At 40.6% G+C, this 23,246-nt stretch overlaps 3 protein-coding genes, 1 pseudogene and 1 gene segment (V, D, J or C); 1 reads left to right on the top strand and 4 right to left on the bottom strand.

The window, feature by feature from the left end:
• LOC139634518 (glutamate receptor ionotropic, kainate 5-like) overlaps positions 1–23,246 on the bottom strand; it is a 446,396-nt gene that overhangs the window by 222,242 nt on the left and 200,908 nt on the right. The window lies entirely within an intron of this gene.
• Positions 89–7,578, bottom strand: LOC139634523 (major histocompatibility complex class I-related gene protein-like). 2 transcript variants are annotated; one of them, XM_071500997.1, is made up of 8 exons: positions 7,448–7,578; positions 5,866–6,132; positions 5,320–5,598; positions 3,559–3,861; positions 2,607–2,714; positions 1,446–1,463; positions 1,252–1,326; positions 89–767 (listed from the first exon to the last, which is right to left on the bottom strand). In XM_071500997.1, the coding sequence occupies exons 1-7, from the start codon at positions 7,494–7,496 to the stop codon at positions 1,277–1,279; spliced, it is 1,074 nt and encodes a 357-aa protein (XP_071357098.1). In that variant the 5' UTR covers positions 7,497–7,578; the 3' UTR covers positions 89–767; positions 1,252–1,276. The 2 variants fall into 2 exon arrangements, with proteins under 2 accessions (XP_071357098.1, XP_071357099.1); XM_071500998.1 differs by having other exon boundaries at positions 5,866–6,036; positions 7,448–7,540.
• On the bottom strand, positions 11,094–15,015 carry LOC139634522 (uncharacterized). The gene is made up of 2 exons (XM_071500996.1): positions 13,851–15,015; positions 11,094–12,340 (listed from the first exon to the last, which is right to left on the bottom strand). Exons 1-2 carry the CDS (start codon positions 14,119–14,121, stop codon positions 11,475–11,477), a joined length of 1,137 nt encoding a protein of 378 aa, XP_071357097.1. The 5' UTR covers positions 14,122–15,015; the 3' UTR covers positions 11,094–11,474.
• On the bottom strand, positions 17,461–19,531 carry LOC139634279 (Ig kappa-b4 chain C region-like). The segment is given in 3 exon segments: positions 17,461–17,967; positions 19,165–19,220; positions 19,527–19,531. Coding segments are annotated over 3 exon segments (390 nt in total).
• LOC139634278 (uncharacterized) lies at positions 19,374–23,017 on the top strand (annotated as a pseudogene).

Raw genomic sequence — 23,246 nt, 5'->3', positions numbered from 1 at the left:
AACTACAGATCTGGGACCCTATTCATAATTTAACTATTTAACTAGTATATTGACACAATTTTAAAGACAATGTGAACAAACCATTAGCCAGACTCTTTCAATTTATTTTTATTAATAAGACTTGATGAGACTTTTATTGAAAAGCAAAACTTCATTCATTTTTTCTGTATCTGCTACTTGGTGTACATTTCCATATCTTTAATGAAACAAATAACATAAAACTAAATGAACAGATATACGACATTTCTTATTTGAGCGCAATTCATTTTAGATTTGATTACATTTGTCCCTCTTTGTTATCGGTTATATTTAAACAAAATGTTTTAGTTTAGTTTTAGTTTATTTATTTGCAAAAATAAGAAAAAAAATTAGAGAAATGGATCATGTTGGTGAGATTTAAAAAAACCCTGAAGGGCAAAGAGATCGCACCTAAAATTAAAGGTTAAACAGGAAAAAGCCTGCCTCCCTTTAAAGAACCCCTCTGATAAAAAGTGTTTCACCTCATTAACGTCCACATGTTTTTCTCATACATAATCATTTTTACATTTGACACTACTCATCCCATCCTCTATGTATTATATTTTTACTTGTTGCACAAAACATGCCCCCAATTTGTTGGTTGTCAAATCACCTGTCAGTCTTCTATTTCTCGATCCAATTAAATACTGTCAATGTTAATCCACAAAAAATAAATGAATGATCTGTTTTTACAGTCTTTATAGATGTGGCAACAGATCTTGTTCCTTCAGTCGACCTTTTCTACAAACCTAGAGACAAACATGAGACAGAAAGAAAAACACTTTAGCATCAACTGTAGCTACATTTATATTTAAAGGTTCAGACAGGCTTGTGTTAACATTTTACAAAATGGTTAATGAATTAATTAAAATAAAATAAATAAAAGTGTTCAGTAGCATACTGAAAATACATTCATACTAAAATTGTAAATGATTCATTAATTACTTCATTATCTACTAAGCAGATCATTGTCAAGAGGTAATACAAATTTAACATGTAATTTTCAAGCATGCACAGTTCTGCTTGTGAGTGGTCCACGATGCTGGAGCAATGATTTTTATACATTTTTTCTTTACAGTACATATGCCAAGATTTTTGACATTTTTTTCACCACTTGTACTCAGTGAAGCCCCATGATCCACGAAAACAACTTTGCTTTGTTGCCATTCAAACCCAAAAAGGGGTGAATGGCAACAACTTAATTCTCAATCTACCCAGATAGAAGTAACTTACTGTGTGCACAGAAGTCTGCATGGAGTCAGTTCTCTGCATTCAGTTTCTCACAGAGCTCAGTGCTATTCTCAGGAGCTGGAAGACAGTTATACATTGTTAGGACATTTATTTTGTTCTGGGCTACAGTATGCCTGACTTACACAGATTACCACAGTTCACACCAGATGAACATCAGGGAAAAACTAAATACTTACAATCGGAGGAGTTCTTGGCTGAAATAAAAAGAAAATGAAAAATGAATCTATGTATCACAGAACATCTAACAGTCGCCGTCCTATTCCCAGAATGAATCACATCACAAATAAAGCACTGATTATTTACATTTAATAACCAGTGCATTCAGAATAATCACTCAAACTCAACAGGGGGAGTCATGTGTTGTTTATGGCTTTCAGCTCTCCCTCCCTCCATCCCTCTCTCTCTCTCTCTCTCTGTCTCTCACCCTCTGTCTCTCTCTCCCTGTCTCTCTCTCCCTCTCTCTTTCTCTCCCTCCCTGTCTCTCTCTCTCTATCTCTCCCTCTGTCGCTCTGTCTCTCTCTCTCCCTCTCTCCCTGTCTCTCTCTCTCTCTCCCTCTCTCCCTGTCTCTCTCTCTCTCTCACCCTCTGTCGCTGTCTCTCTCTCCCTCTCTCTCTCTCTCTCTCTCTCACCCTGTCTCTCTCTCTGTCTCTCTCTCTCCCTCCCTGTCGCTCTGTCTCACCCTCTGTCTCTCTCTCTCTCTTCCTCCCTCTCACTCTCTTGCTGTGCCACAGTTCTCTTTACAACCTTGAATATAACATATACATGTATATGTTAATTACGTTAAATTATGGCAGGGCAAATTAAATGTAATATCAATTTAATACAACAAATAATGATAATTATAAGTTAATACATTAATGAAAAAACAAACCAAACATCATCTTGACATTGGCAAAGGCAGAAGCTATCAGCAATGGCTCTGATGATCGCTGATCACCAAGATCATTGTCCACTGGCACAACCCTAATGGCTTATCTCTCTGTGTATCAGCACAGCCATACACACACTGGGCCAAACCTAACCTGGGCCCATGGAAAAAAAGGTATTTGTGTCTCCATAAACAGTGCTTTCTTGCTGAGGTTCAGCAGCAGGAAACAACCTACCACCAGGACAAACCATCAGCAACAATGACATAAATAACTACCAGGATGATGGTTTAGTTCTTCTCTTGATTTGTGTTACAAAGTCTGCTGAAGCATCATATTATATGCAGATGAAGTCACTTTCAAACAGAATGAGAACTGTGGATTTTGTCTTTCCCCTGTAAAAGCGCAGATCTCTGCAGAGCCACAGTGGACATGAGGAAGGACAATAGTAATTGCTTTCAGTCTCTCACCTTTTTTCTTTGTGTAAACGAGGACCCCTGTGGCCACTATGAAGATGACAGCCACTATGACCACTGCAGAAAAAGTGATGGGGAGTGTTGCAACACTGGGCTTCTCAACTGAACAAAACAACAAGAGACAAACAGCTAAGAAAAAAGATGCAAGAAAGCAGAACATTTGTCCATCTGTTAGTTCACTGGTAGCTACATCCATCTAGTTCTTATTTCCATAACGTAAAGTAATGTAAGAACAAATATGTAAGTATAAGTACTTTATACTTTAGTACTTTATATACTTTAGTCTCATCTGTAACAATGCATTGCAAGTTCAACATACTGTATGTTCTGTATGTAAATTTGTTTACCTGCAAAGTAGTAAGTCAGATAAATGTAATGGAGTGAAAAACACAATAAAAAAGTAGAAGTATGAAGTAGTAAAGAATGCAAATACACAAGTACAATTACCTCAAAACTATACGTAAAGGAATAGTTTGACATGGTGGGAAATAAACTTAGTTGCTTTCTTGCTGAGAGTTAGATGAGAAGATCAATGCAACTCTCATGTGTGTACAAAATCTACCTACCAGCACCTCTAGCACTGCCAAGGAGTCAATGTTCCAAGTCAGGAAACAATCTGAGAGATGAGCACCCACTGTATATGATATCTTAATCAGTGAGCTTTATTTTAAAATTTGGACATAGTGACACCAGTTACTTTCTTACAACTCTCTGCATGAAAGTAAATATTTCCCAAAATGATGAATAATTCCTTTTAGTATAGCACAAGTACTTAGTTAATCTGTCTCCAGAGAGCACATTAAAAGGTGGTGGGAGATTCAGACTTTGAAACTTTACTCATGCTTAAGTGATGTTTGTTGCCTGTTTTATAATATAAAAATAGTCAAGTTCAGTATATGCAAAAAGAAAGCAAAGTAACTGGATTTTTTCTGCCTGTCCTACTTACCCCGGTTAGTCTTGATCACAGCTGGGTCCAGCTTGATGACAATGTCATCCTCAGCACCAAAGAGCTGAAAAACACACTGGTACCGTGGCCAGTCATCAGGTTTCACCAGCGACAGATCGAGATCCACGCTCATCTGGAAGGTGCTGTCATGGTTGTGAAGGAGCTCACCTTGGTCCACATGCTCATGAAGCTCCTCTCCATCTCTGCTCCAAAATATAAGAGCTTTGTCTGGGTAGAAACCTGTGGCATGGCAGGTCACTGGAGACAAGGGAGTCTTCTGAAGGACAGACACCAACGGAAGGACTAGAGAACGAGAAAACAAGACAGACCAAGAACAGTAACTTAATAAAAATGTAATCTGATCTGTTGATTCCTTGCATAAATCATCTTCAGATGAACTTTGTCTACAGTAGGCTGCATTATGAGTTATTTATTAATTGATTAACCATTGTTATGAATAATTGTACTTAGTCTCTTAATTATTTATGGGATTTTTTTGGGCATAACGTATAATAAAACAATCAGAGAGCCATCACCCATTAAAAAACAGGTACACTGGTACCTTGGTTGATTGCTATTATAATGATGCAGTGTTTCACAGAGAATTAGATGCCATTTGTGGTGAGTTGATCACTTATTGTGACTAACCAGTGAGCCCAGTCCTGACACACACACACACACACACACACACACACAGAGCACTGTGCACTCTGAGGGGAAAAGAAGGGCCGAGAGAATCAGTGCGCTGTGCACAGCTCTACAAATAAGTAACAACACAAATCACATTGTTTAACACATTTTATATCATATAATGAGAAGTGAATAAATCTTTGGTTCCTTATGGAACTGGACATGTTTAGATGATGGATGGGAAACATTGTGGTGTATTTAGTAAGAAAGAAGCTTTTCTGCAGAGCCTGTATTAGCATATTACTCTCCTGACAATGTAATCAGACCAGGCTTTTGTTGGTCAATCACTTCCTGCTGCCTTAAGATAACAATATGCCAACAAGGTGCCTAACCACACCTCATTTTGAACCAGCAGGTCTATGGGTCAGATGGGATCATGTGTATTTGCTATTTAAACAATGTGGGCAATGGACGAGAAAATGACAACCGCGTCATTCTGAATACAGTAGAACCATTTGCCTTGCACTTTGCCTTATTGTCTAGACAATGAATTCCAGCCACCACTGTGCCTAAGTACAGTTTCACAGACCCACTAAGATGTACTGTAGACTCTTAGTGTTGTTAATTAAAGGTTTCAACTTCCAATTTTCAGTATAATTTTGAATCTGCTTCCTGGCTAATAAAATACCTGGATTGGCTAAAGGCTAAGCAATCACTTGTTGCACTTTTATCTCTCCTCTCATTTTTATTAGTAGCAATGTCCAAAATATTGAGGTACCAGGCATTTCATTTTCAATCGTTGAAATGAGAAATGGCACATCAGCATCTCAAGTATTTGTATGAAGAAACTGGTGAAAAATAGGGTGTAAAGTTAGCAGGTTACTGTTATTTCAATGTGTCAGATATACATGTAATCAACATGTAATACACTATGCTGCTCATCTCATTTTCAGGTTGTGATTATTTTATATGCTGCCACTCAAAACTGATGGTCACTGCCTTCTCAGCTGAAAAAAGCAGGTGAGTTTAATTTATTTCTATTTCTATAGTGACACTTAAATGTTAACAGCTAAACCTAAATATATTTGATCAGAGATTCCAAAGGATTCAGATTCACTACTAATCACTTACCTGTTCTCTTCAAGGCGCTGTTCTGATAGCCCAAACTGTTCTTCAGCCTCTCAGGGCACTCCTGGTTCAAACGGTGCTCCATGAATTCAAGCCAGCCTTTGTTATTATTCCACCTATGTTGAGTTATAAGAAGCTCCTGTTTTGTAGCAATCCACCTCTGCGCCTTCATGTCCAATACTAAGATGTCTTCTCCATCATAACCATGCACATTAAAACCATTAACATCTCCAGTCTCATCATCCCATTCACAGCCATGCAACACCTGGGATATATGGATCCCTGGATGAGATGAAAATATAAAATATATTATTATAAATAATGACTTATGATAATAAATAGTATTTGATGAATTAAAACTTTGACCTGATGAGAAGTCACAAAAAAAAGGGAACATGAATGTCTGTACAAAACTAAATGTCAATCCATATGCTATTTCAGTCTGAATCAAAGTGGTGGACTGACAGACACTGCAATCCCTTCACCAAACCCACCAGCATGGCCACAAACCCTTTGAGAAGTAAGACATGGTATATTTAGTAAACAAACCTGTGGTCTGGTTAAAGCGGCCCTTTAGATTCTCAATGTTTCTTAGTGATATCTGCTCTTGACCTTCCAAATACAAAGTTTGTCTTTTCCAGTACTCTGGATCGTCTGCTGTGACTTTGTTCATCCAGGCCTGTGTGGGTACAGTTTCCTTGGTGTTGCTGTCGTAGAGATCTGTTTGAATTCCATCAACAAACACAACAGACACAAAGTTGGGGAAGTCTGGAACCTCAGAGGATGCAGTGTATAATTGCTTCAGGGAGTGCATCACTGTGGGGAGAAGCAGTCACATGAGAGTTTCAGAATTCCAAATGGATATTTTACAGTATCTACTTACAACCCCTACAAACCCTATTACCTACAATTCAAGCATAAACTTTCATGGAACCTGGATTTTCATATCGAAATGAACAAGCACACATTTCAGCTTTTTCTCCATCACAAACCCTCCAGCTTTAACAGGAAGTGGGTGCAGCATTAATCTGTATCCCTCTGGGACCTTTTACATACATGAGGGGGGCAGAATATTAAACACACCTCTCAATATTGTCATGCCTCAGCTGGATAGCTGAGTTCCTTGTTGTTTCCCCCAGTGTTCTTTGTCTTGTACTTCCTGTTTTATTCTGTTACTCACCTCTTTTCTCGTTTCAGGTTCCTCACTTCCTGCCCTCATGTGTCCTCCCCTTGTGTGATTACCTGCCCTGCCCTAATGTGTTGCACCTGTGTCTCATTGTCTTCCCTCTCCCAGAGTATTTAGTCTCAGTGTTCCCTCCCTTCTGTGCCAGTTCGTCTTGTTCTTTGTGACTACATTCCAGCCTTTATTCCCCGTGAGCCTGATTAGTGTCTTGTCTTGTTTTTGGTTTTTGACCCTGCCTTTGCCTGCAGATTTGGATACCTTTGCTCTGCTGACTGATCACCCGTGTACCGACTTTGCCTTATTAAAGGACATATTGAGAACTTGCCAACTTTGTATGTCTGCATCTGAGTCCGAGCCATTGTTCAGCCCTGACAAATATAATGCAGTCCTGTTCAAAGTACAGCACCATCACTGACTGCAATGTCAATAATTAATAGTTCAATTAAAATCTGACAGTGAAAACAAAACCTGTTCTTGACAACAGCTGACAACATTATAAGCACTGAAAGGGCAGAGCTGTGTTGGACAGCATTAGACTGTACAGGTGCAACTAGAAATAAAGACGATATCTGTGATTATTCTGTGAATAAAAATGTATTTTCTCTGAAAATTATGTCCCAAGCTCAAACTGATAACAAACCTTTCAAAGAGCATAGGAACTTAAAAAAATTTAGAGGTTTATCGTGAAACGTATCTTATCCAATCATATTGTGTCAAAAACGGTTTTGATCAGAAATACACTGTTCATGTGCACAGGTAGATTTTATCTGGTGCTGTAACGATAGAGCAACACACCTTACACTTTATTTCGTTCGTTTTAAATAAGTCACATGTACATAATAGCCTTAAATGTGGCCTTATCAATTAACCAGCACTAAAATGGTATCGTTGAAATAAAACACATACTCGATAACATTGTTGGTGGTAAGATGTTAAAAATGATCTTACCTGGAGATGCAACATGACATGAAAGAATCAGCACAAGTAGTTTCCACATCGTGGTTTGGCAACTTGCAAAGACAACGGAAAATGGAGTGAAGCCCTGTGGACAGAAAGTCAGAAGACATAGAGCTAGAGGCGCAAAATTCTGCCAAATAGAAATTCAGAAAAGTACCACAAGTCATATGTTGCTGGGCGGATTTTAAGAATTGCGGTTGATTCTGAAACTGAAAGTAATACATTGTATTTAAGAACTGTATCCTTTTATTTCACACAGGGACCATTAACTTCAATATCACCATATTGTGTTAATAATATGTAAATTCATAATATTATTAGAGGTAAGTTAATAAACGTGTTTACCTGAGAATGACACCAAACGTGTTGACGTGACTCTTAAATACAGAAAGTGAAAATGCCTCACTCCGCAGCCTGTCAGAATAAAAGGATGGCTGTATGTCAGGGTTGTTTTGCAAGTATTGAGCAAAACTTGACTTGAAATGAATATGTATCATGCATTAATCCAATGTCTAAAAAGTTCAACCACAGAAAACAACAGGAATATCTATTCGGACAAATTAGATTAATTACTTTGGTAACACTTTATTTTCCCTTGAAGTACACCAAGCCTTACAGACATGACCATTTAGGTTAGTTGTAAGACAGTAAATAAAAGACAAAAGGGTATGGCATGTAACAGGGGTCCCAGACAGCTGTAATTGAATGTGGGTCATTGTGAGTATGTGGTGCATTACGCATTTTGCCACCACAGGGCCCCAATATAATTGTCATCTAATTTCCACATCATTTACTCACAATATCAGCTGTCTGTCCTTGAGTGAATATTTGGGACAATACACAAATAATTGCTTTGGTTTCCCACTTTGGTCCAGACTCAATGTCATCTATCAATGGGTTAACATGTAAGTTGGTTCAGTTCATGTCCCCCACAGGATGAATTCCTATAGCACCACCATAAAACCGTCTTGTGGCAGAATCTGGGGTCAGAGGTCTGGGGTCAGGCTTTTATGAACCATGTCCTTCACAGACTTTGAAAGAAGACACCAACACACAAATGTTGCACAGATGAGGCCAGCTGTTTAGTTTTTGGTATGAAAAGTTTATTTTAGTTAACATGTTATCTGGATTTGTTATTGATGTAACTGTTGAAATATTTCCTCCATCATTTTCAATTTCCTAACTTTAAGGTCTTAATGCTGTTTAAAATTCTGCTGAAGCCTGAAAACAGTTAAATCTAAACATAATGGTTGAACAACAATCTTCATTCATTATTTGCCTACAAAACTAAAGTTATCAGTCTTATCCAGCTCTCAGCTCTGAAATTAATTACAAAAGAAATACTTAGAAAAGTCTAATGTCAGGTCAGTGATCATTTCAAATGTGTGTGTGACCCTGCCGTGTTCATGTGGCTGACTTTACATTCTGTCAATAATGCAGAATTCAAACCTTTGAATTCTGTGTATTCAGAAGGTGAAATCACTCATTGGAAGCCTCCTGCTGACAGGTCAACATTTTTGTTTTGTAATAGCAGCAACTAATATCTGGAGAAGCTGGCTGACCTCCAACATGTCACACTGAGAACAGAAAGCAACAGTGAAGCAACAGTGTCAGACTCATCCTGAACTCTCAGCTTTCACTTTGACTGGATTATTATTAAAACATACTGATTCACTGCACAAAAAGACCTTTAACTGAACAGTCCAGTATGAATGCTTTCACGTATATCATCGTTGTTGTTCAGAGTTTATTTTGACCTATGTCTTCACGACAAAGAAACACACAATGTCCAGGTTCTGTGTAATAAATCATTTGAATGAATACTCTTGTGATATGGTGCCCCCTCAGTAGGATGGCACTCCAGCTTGTCACTGCATTTTTATCTACATTCCTAAAAAAAAAAAAAAAAAGCTTAAGAAAATAAACAACCAATCATATCGTGCTTAATATGATCCATGCATACATAGGGAAATTCTTCATTTGTACCTGAAAGAAAAGGTACAAAACTTTATATTCATTTTAATTTGTATATTTGGGCCCAAAGGGACTGAAATGTATAAAAATGAAAAGTGTACGCTGCAGCAGAATTTCACCTTCCAAGTACAGATCTTTCTTTCTTTTGTTTTGTCAGGTTTTTTATATTACAAATTTTATTATAAAGCTCAAATATGATTTCATTGTCATTTTCTCTGTGGAAGAAGTGACCTCTCCTGTTGATATGATTTTTATATTACCTACAATTCAAGCATAAACTTTCATGGAACCTGGATTTTCATATCGAAATGAACAAGCACACATTTCAGCTTTTTCTCCATCACAAACCCTCCAGCTTTAACAGGAAGTGGGTGCAGCATTAATCTGTATCCCTCTGGGACCTTTTACATACATGAGGGGGGCAGAATATTAAACACACCTCTCAATATAATGCAGTCCTGTTCAAAGTACAGCACCATCACTGACTGCGATGTCAATAATTAATAGTTCAATTAAAATCTGACAGTGAAAACAAAACCTGTTCTTGACAACAGCTGACAACATTATAAGCACTGAAAGGGCAGAGCTGTGATTTGAGACACAAGCTGAATATCTGTTTGAGGGTAAACATATTAACTGAAATGAACTATTAATACCACAAACTGAACAGCAGGCCTCATCCTGTGCCACATTTGTTGTAGTGTGTAACAACGTGGCTCATAACACCTGAGCCCAGACCTCCGCACCCAGAGACCAGGAGAATGTGAATCTGATGTGCCCATGAAAGAACAGCTGAGTCTGAAATGATTCACTTTTGTTGTGGAGGCTTGAATCAGAGGAGCCTGAAACTAGGGCTGGTCGATATGTCGAGTTTTCAATTTATATCGATATTTTTTCATGCGCGATAGAGAATGATGTCATATCGTTTATATCGATACAGCGCTTATTATGCCATAAAGCAAGACGTGAGTTCATCACTGTCAAACTCAGCTTCTCACGGCCTCTCTCTACGCGCATGCCATGACGCCCCCCCCCTCACAACACATGCCACGACCCCTCACCTCTTCACTACCTACATGGCCCCACCCCCACCCCCCGCACACTGAGTGGACGGATGGCGGCGTGAACGAGATGGAGACGGAGAAGAGCAAAACGGACGCAGGGGACGACGAAGAACTGGTTAGCAAAAGAAAAACAACTGGCTCGGTAATTTGGAGGTGGTTTGGATTTAAAGTGGAAGATGTGGAACAGAAAGACACGTTTTTTTTATTTTATTCAAGAAGTTTCTTAATTTAATATATGCTGTTTTTTCTGCACCATTTAATGTGCATGTTAATCCTGTGCAGCTGCTGAATGTTATTAAAAGTGGCTGGCCCATGTGGCTTCAAACTAGGACTGTCTGCTTTGTTATTACACGGAAAAAAATGTCGAGATATATATCGTATATCGCCATTCAGCTAAAAAATATCGAGATATGAATTTTGGTCCATATCGCCCAGCCCTACCTGAAACCTGCAACTTCCCATAACCTGAACTCTGAGGGAGGCTTTGGTTCCAGGTGCTGCACTGAAAATACATAACATTGATAAATGATATGACACCAGGATAGTAGTGGTCATTTCTGTGTTCTGTTTGATAGACAAGTAGAGTAATGAGACAATAATTGATGCTAGTTTGGATTTTTATTTCTCCTCAGTCAGAAAACAAGGAGGTGGCTGTGAGGAAACACAGCAGGATCATACTGAGCATTTTTCTTCTTCAAGATAAAGAAAAAATGAAACAGTGATGTAGTGTTTGCTCCTGCTGCTTTGCTACTAAAAATAACTAACTTCTGGAAAATACTTGAAATACATGAAGTTAGGGGTTGTTATGTTCGTGCAATAGGAAAGGTTTGACCTTTGACCCTGAGCAGCTCTGAAACTCATAAACTCATAACAAGGAAATAACAGGAGAGTTTTCTGAGTGTGATGGTTTTTACCATCCAACCCATTATCGGCCCTCACAGCAGCAGTTTATTTGGAAAAGCTACAGAATCCTGGGGCACTCAGGTGGGAGTGATGCGGGCGGAGGTCGGGGAGGTCAGGCCTCTCCTCTGACAGGGGTGTTTGTAGAAGCAGGACAGCTGGCTGAAGCGCCGGTCGCAGACGGAGCACCAGTACGGCCTCTCTCCCGTGTGTGTCCGCAGGTGCACCGTCAGGTTTCCCTTCTCCACGAAGCCGCGGCCGCAGTGCGTGCAGGTGAACGGCTTCTCGCCCGTGTGGCTGCGGACGTGCCGCACCAGCGTGGCTCTCCTGCCGAAGCTCTTCCCGCAGACGGTGCAGGCGTACGGCCGCTCGCCCGAGTGGATCCTCATGTGCGTCCTCAGGTTCCCCCGCAGGGTGAACGTCTGACCGCAGACGCTGCAGCGGAACATCGTCTCTCTGTGGACTCGGAGGTGGAGCTTCAGGTTCTCGGTGCGCTCCAGATGTTTCCCGCACACACCACAGTCTCTCAAATGTGCCGACGTGTGCGTGAGCAGGTAGCTCCTCCTCTGGAAGGACTCCCCGCAAACTTTACAGGTAAACACCGGCGGGACCTGATGAGACACTTTGTGCTCCTGCGACGCATCAGTGGAGCTCTTCAGCTTCGTGCTCAGAGGTGAACTTTGACCTTCTGTCTCTGCCATGTCCTTCCAGAGTCCCTCAGCCTCCCTCCAGTAGTCTCCACTGTCTTCAGTGTCAGAGCCGTCAGCGAGGAGCCGGCCACCACCCTCTGCACCACCCTCACTGTCCTCACCACCAGCCTCTGTTTTAATGTGAGCAGCCGAGGTCCCGGTGCTGGTCTCAACCATACTGCCGGTCTGATCCAGCTGGACGCACATGATCTGGTGTTCAGGGCAGTTTTTCATCCAGCAGGAAGTCTGCAGAGGGTCTGAGAGGAGGCAGAGGACCACAGGAAAACTGTTTTATATTAAAAAATCATTTCAGTTGTTGATATGTTTCCAAACTATAACTACAAGACGTCTGCAGGAATCTAAGAAAGAAATGGCACATTTCGTATACCGTATTTTCCGGACTATAAGGCGCATTTAAAAGCCTTTAATTTTCTCAAAAACGACAGTGCGCCTTATAATCCGGAGCGCCTTATATATGGATTAATTCTGGTTGTGTTTACTGACCTCGAAGTGATTCTGTGTGGTACACGGCGCTCACGGCGCTCTGTCAAAATGTTTTAGTACGACTTTGGTAAACTACAGAGCCGCACCGCTTGCAGCATCACGGCTACCGTAGTCAGGAGCGTCGCGGAGTAATACATACTGTGCTTCACCATAATATTACAGTGTGTGTGTATAAGGACCTATAAGGAGTTATTGTGAATACGCTAACGTTTGATTTAGCGGTATCAGACTGTGTTTTTTTAACGTGTTACAACTGAACAAGGTTGGGAGTTATTGTGAACGCGTTTAATAAAGTTTGACTTATCTGACTGTTTTGTTTCGGTTAATGCGCCTTATATATGAAAACAGTTTGAAAATAGACCATTCATTGACAGTGCGCCCTATAGTGCGGAAAATACGGTCGGCTTTTTAAAATGAAATATAAAACATTCAAGATCAATTTTGGGTAAAATCTTTACATTTCATTTGTTGTCAGTTTGCCTCGAGACAAGTGCACAAACACAAGTGTAAGCAGTGTTTTGGTCTTCCAACAGACCCTCTCATAAAACGTAAACGTATGTTTACTCTTGATTCATTTTGCTGGTAACACCTCTTTATATGTATGAAAGTAACATTTTAAATGAAGGACTTTTTGTCTGTACTGTGGGTAGTGTAGCACGGATGGATAAATCAGCTGCAGATATGTATTGATCAGTGAATATGTTGGCCGGCAGGTAGGAAGTCGTTTCCAGACACAATCACCACAGTAGGTTTAAAAACAATGTCATGTTTACATAGTGTGTGTTCTACTGTAACATGTCCCGCTCAGTGTCCGTGTTACACCCAAACACAGATTATGTGACGGCCATTTTTATCTTTCTGCACTTTTACATGTGGGACCAACAGGAAGTCCTTTACTGCCAGAGCTATAGAGCTGGATCATTACATTGGCTGGATCGATATATCAGCCAATGTTAGCTGATTGCAGTTATATAGGTAGTGTTGTACATGTCAGCAGATTCTCAGTATTGTTATTAGAGTTTTTAAAACCCTGTTTAAAAAACAGTATCGGCCTAAAAACCTAACATGAATCAAAGGCAACAATTACAGGGAACAAATACATTTAATTAATTTAAATATCTTTTGTTAGGGAAATAAATTAATAAAGTTTATTATTATTATTATTATTATCATTATTATAATGTTCTCATTTTTACACAGTGGCACTTCAATAAAGGAGCTGAATGCTTCCCCACCACTGTGTAAAGGGGCACACCAACCGACCTGCTGCCCGGTTCCACCTGCCCTCCCCGGACAGGCTGTCCAGCTGTCGCCGCTGCTGGTCGATTAGCTCCCGGTACCGTGCCACAGTTCTGCCGAACACCCCCAGGATGTCGTCCACCGCCGCCGTCAGCCGCTCGTTCAGGAACATCCGCAAGCTCTCCATCTCCGGCGGCGGGCCGCTCGGAGGTTCCGCGCCGCCGCAGCGCTCCCCCGCTCCGGGGGGGGTGGACGGAGAGCAGCGCCGGGGAAACATCGGCTGGTCCGCGGACATGTTGCAAATTCCGCCGCCGAACACTAACTCCCTCCAGGGAGGGGCGGAAACAGTGACGCACTGCCTCTGGCTCACAAGTAAACAAAGCCGCTGAGCTCCACTCACAGGAAGACGTCGGCGGGAAACAATGTCTCCTCATTGGTTCCGGGATAGAAAGACGTGTAATTGTGGCGAGGAAATGACTTTTTACCACTGTAAAAAATTAGCTTGAGTAAAACTACAAAACTATCACAAGCAAAATGTTCTTGAGGCATCAGAAGTAGTCTCCTGTGACTGCTTTGTTATTCAGCCTGACATTATCAAACTGTTACGACTGACAGCAACCACAAACACAAATAACACACATGAAGGAGAAAAGAGGAAATGAGGACGTTTCCCTTTGCTCCTGTCAGAATTACTGAGGCCACGAGATGTCGCCTGCTCCCTTTTTACAGGAGCACTGTCTCAGCTGACCACACAACAGAAGTCCATGTTTCTTTTAAATGTACCAGTTTGTATCAGCTGACAAACACAGATTCATAATGTCTACTCCTGACAAACTGAAACTATGCAAAATGGCAGCGGCACTGGTCTGGACCACAATTCAAACATGGCTAAAGTTCTTATCTTTATCACTACCAAAGAAATATGGTTTATCTTTAAAAGATGAAGACAGAATAATTGTGATAAAAAGCCTGACTGAAGCAAAGAGAAATGAACCTGTTGGTTGCAGCAGAGCATCCTCCCACTTCTTTTGGTTTTCTTCAGTTGGACGAAACTGCTCTTCAGTGTTTCACTTACCTATCTCTGCTCAGTAACCATGGCAACAGACAGGCATCACTGCTCATCCATGGCAACAGACAGGTTTCAGTAATGAAGATGAAAAAATGTCAAATCTGGCATCTTTAGGTGTCTCATAATTTTTTTAATTTAAATTAATTTTTTTAAATTGTTGTAAAAGTGTGAGTGAATCTCCATGAGGATGATTGAAACAGTGAAGTGCTGCAGCAGTGAGGAGGACACAGCATGATATGTTGAGGACAGCTACAGTTGACTGACTCTGTGTGTTTGCATATGTGTCCTCCCTCTCTGCTCCCAGCCGTTAAGAGGCCAGTGTTGATCAGTGGCTGTCCAGGCCTTTCAGAGCCACTGACACACCGGCAGCACAATGATGATGTCTCGGACTCTACTGCTGGTCACCCTGGGGCTCCTTGTTCAGGGTGAGACTCTCTTCTGAAAACTTGGCTTCAGGATGCAACCAGGTTCACACAATGATGTTCTGCTGTGATGGAGAAAGACTGAAACAAGCAGCATTGACTTTCTTCATCTATTCTCCATGTTAAAGAAATGATCCTCTTCTGTTTGGATGTTGATCATCTTTCTCCAAGCTGGATTTGTCTCAATAACCCTTCTCCTCTTTTCCATGTTTTCCAGGTTCATCAGGAGAACTTCTCCTGACTCAGTCTCCTGGATTTCAGTCTGTAGGTCCAGGACAGACTGTCTCCATCAGATGTCAAACCAGTTTAAGTGTTGAATATGAAGGTAAAAAGTGGCTCCAGTGGTACCTTCAGAAATCTGGAGAAGCTCCTAAACTCCTGATTTATTGGGCTAACAGCCTTCAGACTGGAGTTTCAGATCGTTTTAGTGGAAGAGCAAACAGTGTGACTGACTACACTCTGACCATCAGTAGAGTTCAGGCTGAAGATTCAGGAGTTTACTACTGTCAGAGTCATCGCTGGGTGAATGGCCAGCTCATGATCACACAGTGAAAAAGCGTCATACAAAAACCTCCCTCAGTCACTGAACAGACACTGAACTGACTGCTGCAGCTGGAAGCTGCTGCAGAGACTGATACAGTTCACTGAGGACACACACACACACACACACACACACACACACACACACAAACTAAGAACTAAAACCATGGACTCCTCAGGGAGGGCGTTCAGGAGGTATAAATACAAAGTCAGCCTCCCCTGGTTTAGTCTTAGTGTGAGGAATGGTTCGACCACAGCCTGTGGACCTGAGAGGTCCTCCTGGTTTCTGTCTAATGAACATGTCCTTTAGACACTGAGGTGCAAGGCCATTCACAGCTTTGTTTATAAGTAGCAGAATTTTAAAATCAATTCCAGTTTTAATGAGGAGCCAAAGCAGAGATCTGAGAGCAGGTGAAATATGTTCAGAGCTTTTAGTTCCAGTGAGAATGTGCAGCCACATTTGAATGAACTGTAATCACCACACAGGTGATTTTGGGAGGCTGGTGAATAGACCATTGCAGTAGTCTAACCTACTTGTTATAAATGAATGGATGAATGTCTCAGAGCTCACTACCATCAGCAGAGTTACAGCTCGTTTACACAGTGATACAACATGGTACAAAAATCTCCCTCAGCTGCAGAGAAACTGATCTGACTCAACAGCTGCACTGACACTAAAATAATAGAATTTAAAGTGGAAATAACAATGATTCATTTGGAACATTTTAAACTAAATATACTGTATTTTTTCCTTAAGGTTGTATTGTTCATACTTTACTGTGAATAATTTCATGAAAACAATGTTTGAAACATTCCGCTGAATATCAAAGTTAACTTCAGGTGAAGTTTGATAATGTGAACACCTTTCTTATATAAACTTATTTGTGAATTAAATAAATTGATAAATTTTACTTTCATACATTATGAGGTCCTTCACGCTAAATTACTTATTATTCCACTGTAACATATTTTGGTTGTGTTGTGTGCTTTGTATTCCAAAGAACTACAGTAATTTTAGATTGAGATCAAAAAGGATTTATGAAGAATTTAACTCAGTAACAATTTAATTCATTGTTTTTTCATCTTGTTCATTTCTCTTTGTTGTTGAGCTCTTAAATAAAATTCATGTGTAAATATTTCCAATGTTAGAAAGACAGATCAAACTCATTTTATTTCTCTCTATGCTGATGATGTGTTGCTTTTTCTTTCAGATCCAGAAAATATTATTCAAACTTGAAGGATTTTCCAGATTCTTTGGACACAGTTAAAAGTATAAGATTTATTACCATGAACACACTTCAGTGATAAGAGATGACTGGATGATTCTTCATTGAAATGTTCCAACCACAGGTTTAATTACAAATGTGTATTATTGAAGGGAAATCTATAGAAGAGACATTTTTACTGTCATGAAGGAGTTCATATTGATTCTGATCAGAATGATGGACTAATCTATTATTAATGATAAATTGATTTATATACTCTATGAATATGCAGTATATATGGATATAATATGCAATCTTATATTTACTTTATAAATTCATCACAGAGAAAAACTAAATCTTTGATGACACTTCAAAAATAATAAAACATGAAAACCAGATATTTGATGATCAGATTTTTATTATCTGGAGACAGAAACAACATTGAAACACTGTGAGAAGCTGGTAAATATTGTTACTGAAACATGTGAAATAAAAGAGAGAGAGAGACAGAGAGACAGAGAGCAGAGTGAGAGCAGGAGCAGAGGAAAACCAGTAGCAGAGTCCCAGTGAGTCAGGTCAGGACTGGGAACACTGGTCTCTCCTCAGCGTCTCTGAGACCAGAGTCTGGGAGCCCTGGGTGGCCTCACAGGTCACAGAGTCCAGCTTCCTCCACTGGTCTCCACATAGCGTCAGGGTGCTGCTCCAGCTGTAGAGGCCGTCCCTCCCCAGCACCCCGGGGCTCCTGCTCTCCTCCCAGTTGCTGCTGCTGCTGCTGCCGTCCACCTTCCAGGACAGACTCCAGTCTGAGGGGAAGCCCTTGTTGGCCAGGCACGTGAGTGTAGCCTTCCCCTGCTGCAGCTCCTCGCTGGAGGGGGGCAGCACCGTCAGGGTGGGACGGACGTCACCTAGGAGACAACAATCAGCTTAGAGGACAGGGAGCACACAGCTGTCAATCAAACAGAAGCCACTGGGACACCTTTACTGTGTGACAGTGGATTTTGTGTCAGGTGGTTTTTCTGCTCCACCAGTCACTCACTCACACATTGTTTCACTTCCCTTTAAGAAGCCTCTCATGCACATCAGCACAGAAAGATTCCTCATATGAGCTGAAATATATCAAACTACGCTGGAAACTAAACAAGCTGATTGGACATTTCAACAGCTGCATTTTACTGGACTTTATGGAATAATATTAATAATAATACATTTTATTTGTAACACACTTTACATTTGAAACAAATCTCTAAGTGCAACATCACAATATTTTAAAAAAGGCAAATAAAATGTAGGTGAAAACATCATCATTTCATGGAAACAATCAAATACTGTTGGAAAATATTACTGATGATTTTCTCCAAAGTCCCGGTTCATTTAGAATGAAACACATTTACAACAAACAACAGTTAATCAGATCTACAGTTAAAGGACATGATCAGCCTCAGATCACTGACGACCACATTCAAACATCAGACATATAGAAATAAAAAAGAAACCAACAGCCTCAGAAAACTTCAGCCTCACTGTTCAGAATCATTTCAACTCAACTTCCAAACAATTTCACGTGTAAAGACTAAAAGTGGAGTGAAGCTGCTTTGAGTTCAGCTTCAGGCTTAAACTGGAGAAATGAACAGTAACATAGAGATTTTAAAGTTTTTTAAAGATTTTAAAGATCAGAAGCTGAACTGATGAGACAATATTTAATATTTGATCAGAAACTTACTTCCAACATCCAGTCTGGTTCCTCCACCAAAAGTCCACCACAGTGACACAAACTGACTGAGTGGTCGTACAAAAACCTCTCACTGTGCAGAGACACGGCTCTCTGACTCTGTCTGACAAAACTACAACTACAAGTCCTCAAGTTTCTGTCGTCTAAACATCTGATGACATGATTTCTATGATGGACCAAACACTGATCATGTTCTGATTCATCATTTACGCTTTAAATACAAAACTGTTGTTTTTGATGTCAGCAGAAAATTCCAGGAAATTATGTAACTGAAGATGTAAAATCACTTATTTTAGTTTCTGGATAAAAATGTCAGAGTGAAACACAAAATATTGTTTGTGACATAATAAAATACATCAAAAATGAAACTTACTTCCAACATCCAGTCTGGTTCCTCCACCGAACGTGTACCACAGTGATACAAACTGACTGAGGCGTCGTACAAAAACCTCTCACTGTGCAGAGACACGGCTCTCTGACTCTGACAACAACAAACTCTAATAAATCACTTCCTGTTTTTTAATTTGAAATCTAACTATTGATAATATTTGATAATTGATCGTTCTCTTTCTGAAATATTTATATTTTTAATGTATCTCAAACTGAAATTGATCCTTTGAGCATCAAAGGAAAACAGATAAAAGGAGGTTTTACATTCATTCAAATCCACATCAACATGATCAGTGACACATTTCTAATCAATACTGTGATCAATGGATTGATCCATTGACAAACAGCATGATCAGAGTGATCAGGTCCCTGTTGGAGTCAGTCAGAGCATTTCCATAGAGAGCCACTTTGCATCAGCAGCACCATGCTCCAGTGCTCTGGGAGAGTTTATAGTCCTGACAGTTGAAGACTGGATGACTGACAGCTGTCCTTCATCACAACAGAAGACACACAAATCCTCCTCATCACAAACATGACTCTGGTCTCCGTCCTCATCTGGACTCTCCTCTGCTGCTGCTTCACAGGTAAAGTCCAGAGAATCAAACTCCTCTCCTCTATCAACATCCATTCCTCTGAAATGAAGCCGACAAAACCATGATTCTGCTTTATGTTTGTGTCTCTGTGTCCTCAGAGTCCAGAGGACAGGTCACAGTGACTCAGTCTGGAGCAGTGAGCTCTGCTCTGGGAGCCTCCGTCACTATCACATGTAGAGTCAGTCCACAGGTTGGTGTGGGATCATCAAGTGGTAAAGAGCTTTTAAGTTGGTACCAACAGAGAAATGGAGAAACTCCTAAACTACTCATTCGCTACATTAACGAACGAGCATCAGGGACTCCAGGTCATTTTACAGGCAGTGGATCAAAGACTGACTTCACTCTGAGCATCAGTGGAGTCCAGCCTGAAGATTCAGGAGTTTATTATTGTCAGAGTTATCACTATATCAACAGTCAGCGTGAGTTCACACAGTGAAAAAGTGTCATACAAAAACGTCCCTCAGTCACTGAACAGAAACTGAACTGACTGATACAGTTCACTGAGGACACACACAGACACACACACACACACACACTGCATGTGAGTCAGCAGAGGATCAAATTCAGCTCTGGACACACACATGAATCAGGATTTTAGAAAGAGACTTGATAATTAATGTCTGAGACTTTAAGCTGCTCTACCAAAGTCAGATTTCCTCTTATTTCCATTTGACTGGTGAAAATGTTGATGACAAGAATTGATTATGAACAGAGAAATTAACCATGTTTATCAATCAAAGTCACTCAGTGACATTAAAATGTACAGCCATGTGTCATCTGCATACAGAATTAAAGAAAAAAACATCATCATTAAAGTTTAATTACAGAGGACCCAGGATGGAGCCTTGAGGAACACCAGAACCTCTTGTGATAGTTGCATCATCTCTGTCTGGGAGATAAAGACTGAACCAGGTCAACACTGTGACACTGGAGGAACATATCTACAGTTTATGTACAGACAGGTGACAAGTTCAAGGAAAAACCTGGCTGAAGGCTGACAAACACACCTTATGTTGTTACATCAATTACAGAATCTAAAGAAGGTTCTAGGTGTTACTCATGAGGTTCTAGTGGTTATTGAGGAGGTTCTCTGGATCGTTTAAGGTGTTTTTATGGTCAATGGGAAGGTTCTAGAGATTCTTTAGGTTGTTCTAGGGGTTGTTCAGAAAGTTTAATTGGTCTTCTAGGAGGTTATGGAGGTCCTTTACAAGGTTGTACTGTCCACTTAGGAGGTTCTTGAGATCCCTTAGGATATTCTCTGGGTCTTTTGGATGTTTTAATGGTTTTGAAGAGGTTCCAGAAGAACAGAAGAAGAAGTGGGCAGTTAGGAGGCTCTTGTCTCTACGGAGGTTGTAGCGGTTCGTCACAGGGTGGGGTGGGCTTTTAGGGGATTTTTACAAAACTAAAATGTAGTTAGTTACTTCACAAAATACTTTTGAAACTAAAATACCATCATCTTCACCTTAACTGGATGTTCTGTATGATCAGGAGTGTGATACAGTTTTCTTGGCCTAAATATCTCTCATGCATTAAATTGACATGGTGCCATTATGATACTGTTTGTGTTAGCACAACTGTTCTGAAAGAAGATATTTTTATGAGTTTAAATTAGTTGAATTAGAGAAATGAAAATAATATTATTGTATAATTATTTTAAAACAGGGTGGGGGCCACTCGACCCACTGGAGGAGGGGCAGAGACAATATGAAGAAAGTTCAGACAAAGAGAAAATAACCTCCACCCTGTTGGTTGCAGCAGAGGAGGCTGCTGCTTCTGCAGGTCGTCCTCTGATTGGATGAAACTGCTCTTCAGTCTTTCACTTCCCTCTCTCAGCTCAGTAACCACGGCAACAGACAGGCATCACTGCTGAACCATGGCAACAGACAGGTTTCAGTACTAAAGATAAAAAGTTCAGTTCCTCTCATGTGTTAATGTTTCATCTCAACCTTAACTGAAATTTTAAAATCACTTGTGTGACAGTGATGTTGATTGTTTGTCAGTGAAATTTGAGGGATTTCTACAACTCAGGACTTTCTGAAAGAAAGTTTCATCATCATCATCATCATCATCATCATTATCATCATCATCATCATCATCATCATCATCATCAATACTGTGATCAATGGATTGATCCATTGACAAACAGCATGATCAGAGGGATCAGGTCCCTGTTGGAGTCAGTCAGAGCATTTCCATAGAGAGCCACTTTGCATCAGCAGCACCATGCTCCAGTGCTCTGGGAGAGTTTATAGTCCTGACAGTTGAAGACTGGATGACTGACAGCTGTCCTTCATCACAACAGAAGACACACAAATCCTCCTCATCACAAACATGACTCTGGTCTCCGTCCTCATCTGGACTCTCCTCTGCTTCACTCAGGGTGAGGAAAATCATGTTTCTGTCATGTGAAAATCATTTGGAGTGTAGCTGAGTTTCACCTCACCATCTCATGTCCAGTGTTTCTTCTCTCTCCTCAGGCTCTGTTGGACAAAATGTTGTCGTGACTCAATCAGCAGCCAAATCAGTGCAGCTTGGTCAAACTGTCTCTGTTGACTGTAAGGCCAGTCCAAAAGTAGCTCACTCCTCTGGTTCACAATACTACCTGTCCTGGTACCATCAGAAACCTGGAGAAGCTCCTAAACTTCTGATCTACAGAACATCAGACAGAGTTTCAGGAATCTCCTCCAGATTCAGTGGAAGTGGAGCAGGGACGTTGACTTCACTCTGAGCATCAGTGGAGTCCAGGCTGAAGATTCAGGAGTTTATTATTGTCAGAGTTATCACTATATCAACAGCCAGGCTGTGTTCACACAGTGAAAAAGTGTTGTACAAAAACCTCCCTCAGTCACTGAACAGAAACTGAACTGACTGATACAGTTCACTGAGGACACACACACACACACACACACACACACACACACACACACACACACGCATACAGACGCGCGCACACACACACATACACACACACACACACACACACACACATACAGACGCGTGCACATACACACACACACACACACATACAGACGCGCGCGTGCACACACATACAGACGCGCGCACACACACACACACACACACAGTCATTCTAAGTGTGGTTGTGAAACTACACTTTACATACAGCTTCTGATTTGAATGTCTTTGTATTTCTTGTTACTTCATTAGGTCTCATGGTCTCACGTTCAGCCTGACACACAATGTTTGTCGTATCTCACTAATAAAACTGTGTTGCACTTCGTCTCGTTCAGAAAAACCAGGACTGTTAGAAAATGAACATTTAAGTGAATAGTTGCGGTGAAATTCTGTGATAGAAAACAGTAAAGCAACTAAACCAGTGACGTCTGTGAGGATGTTGGTGACACTGACAGAAAGTATGAACTAATCACAGCCTGATAATCAATAAGGTACACACTGGTGATGACTCACACTGACACACAAACACACACTGACACCTGCTGGAACCCAGTCAAAC

This window comes from Trachinotus anak, unplaced genomic scaffold (genome assembly GCF_046630095.1).
Source record: "Trachinotus anak isolate AG129_WGS33_773 ecotype Australia unplaced genomic scaffold, CSIRO_AGI_Tana_v1 ptg000016l, whole genome shotgun sequence".
NCBI lineage: Eukaryota > Metazoa > Chordata > Actinopteri > Carangiformes > Carangidae > Trachinotus > Trachinotus anak.
The sequence above is the reverse complement of the archived record's forward strand: the minus strand, read 5'-3'. Positions and strand labels throughout refer to the sequence as shown.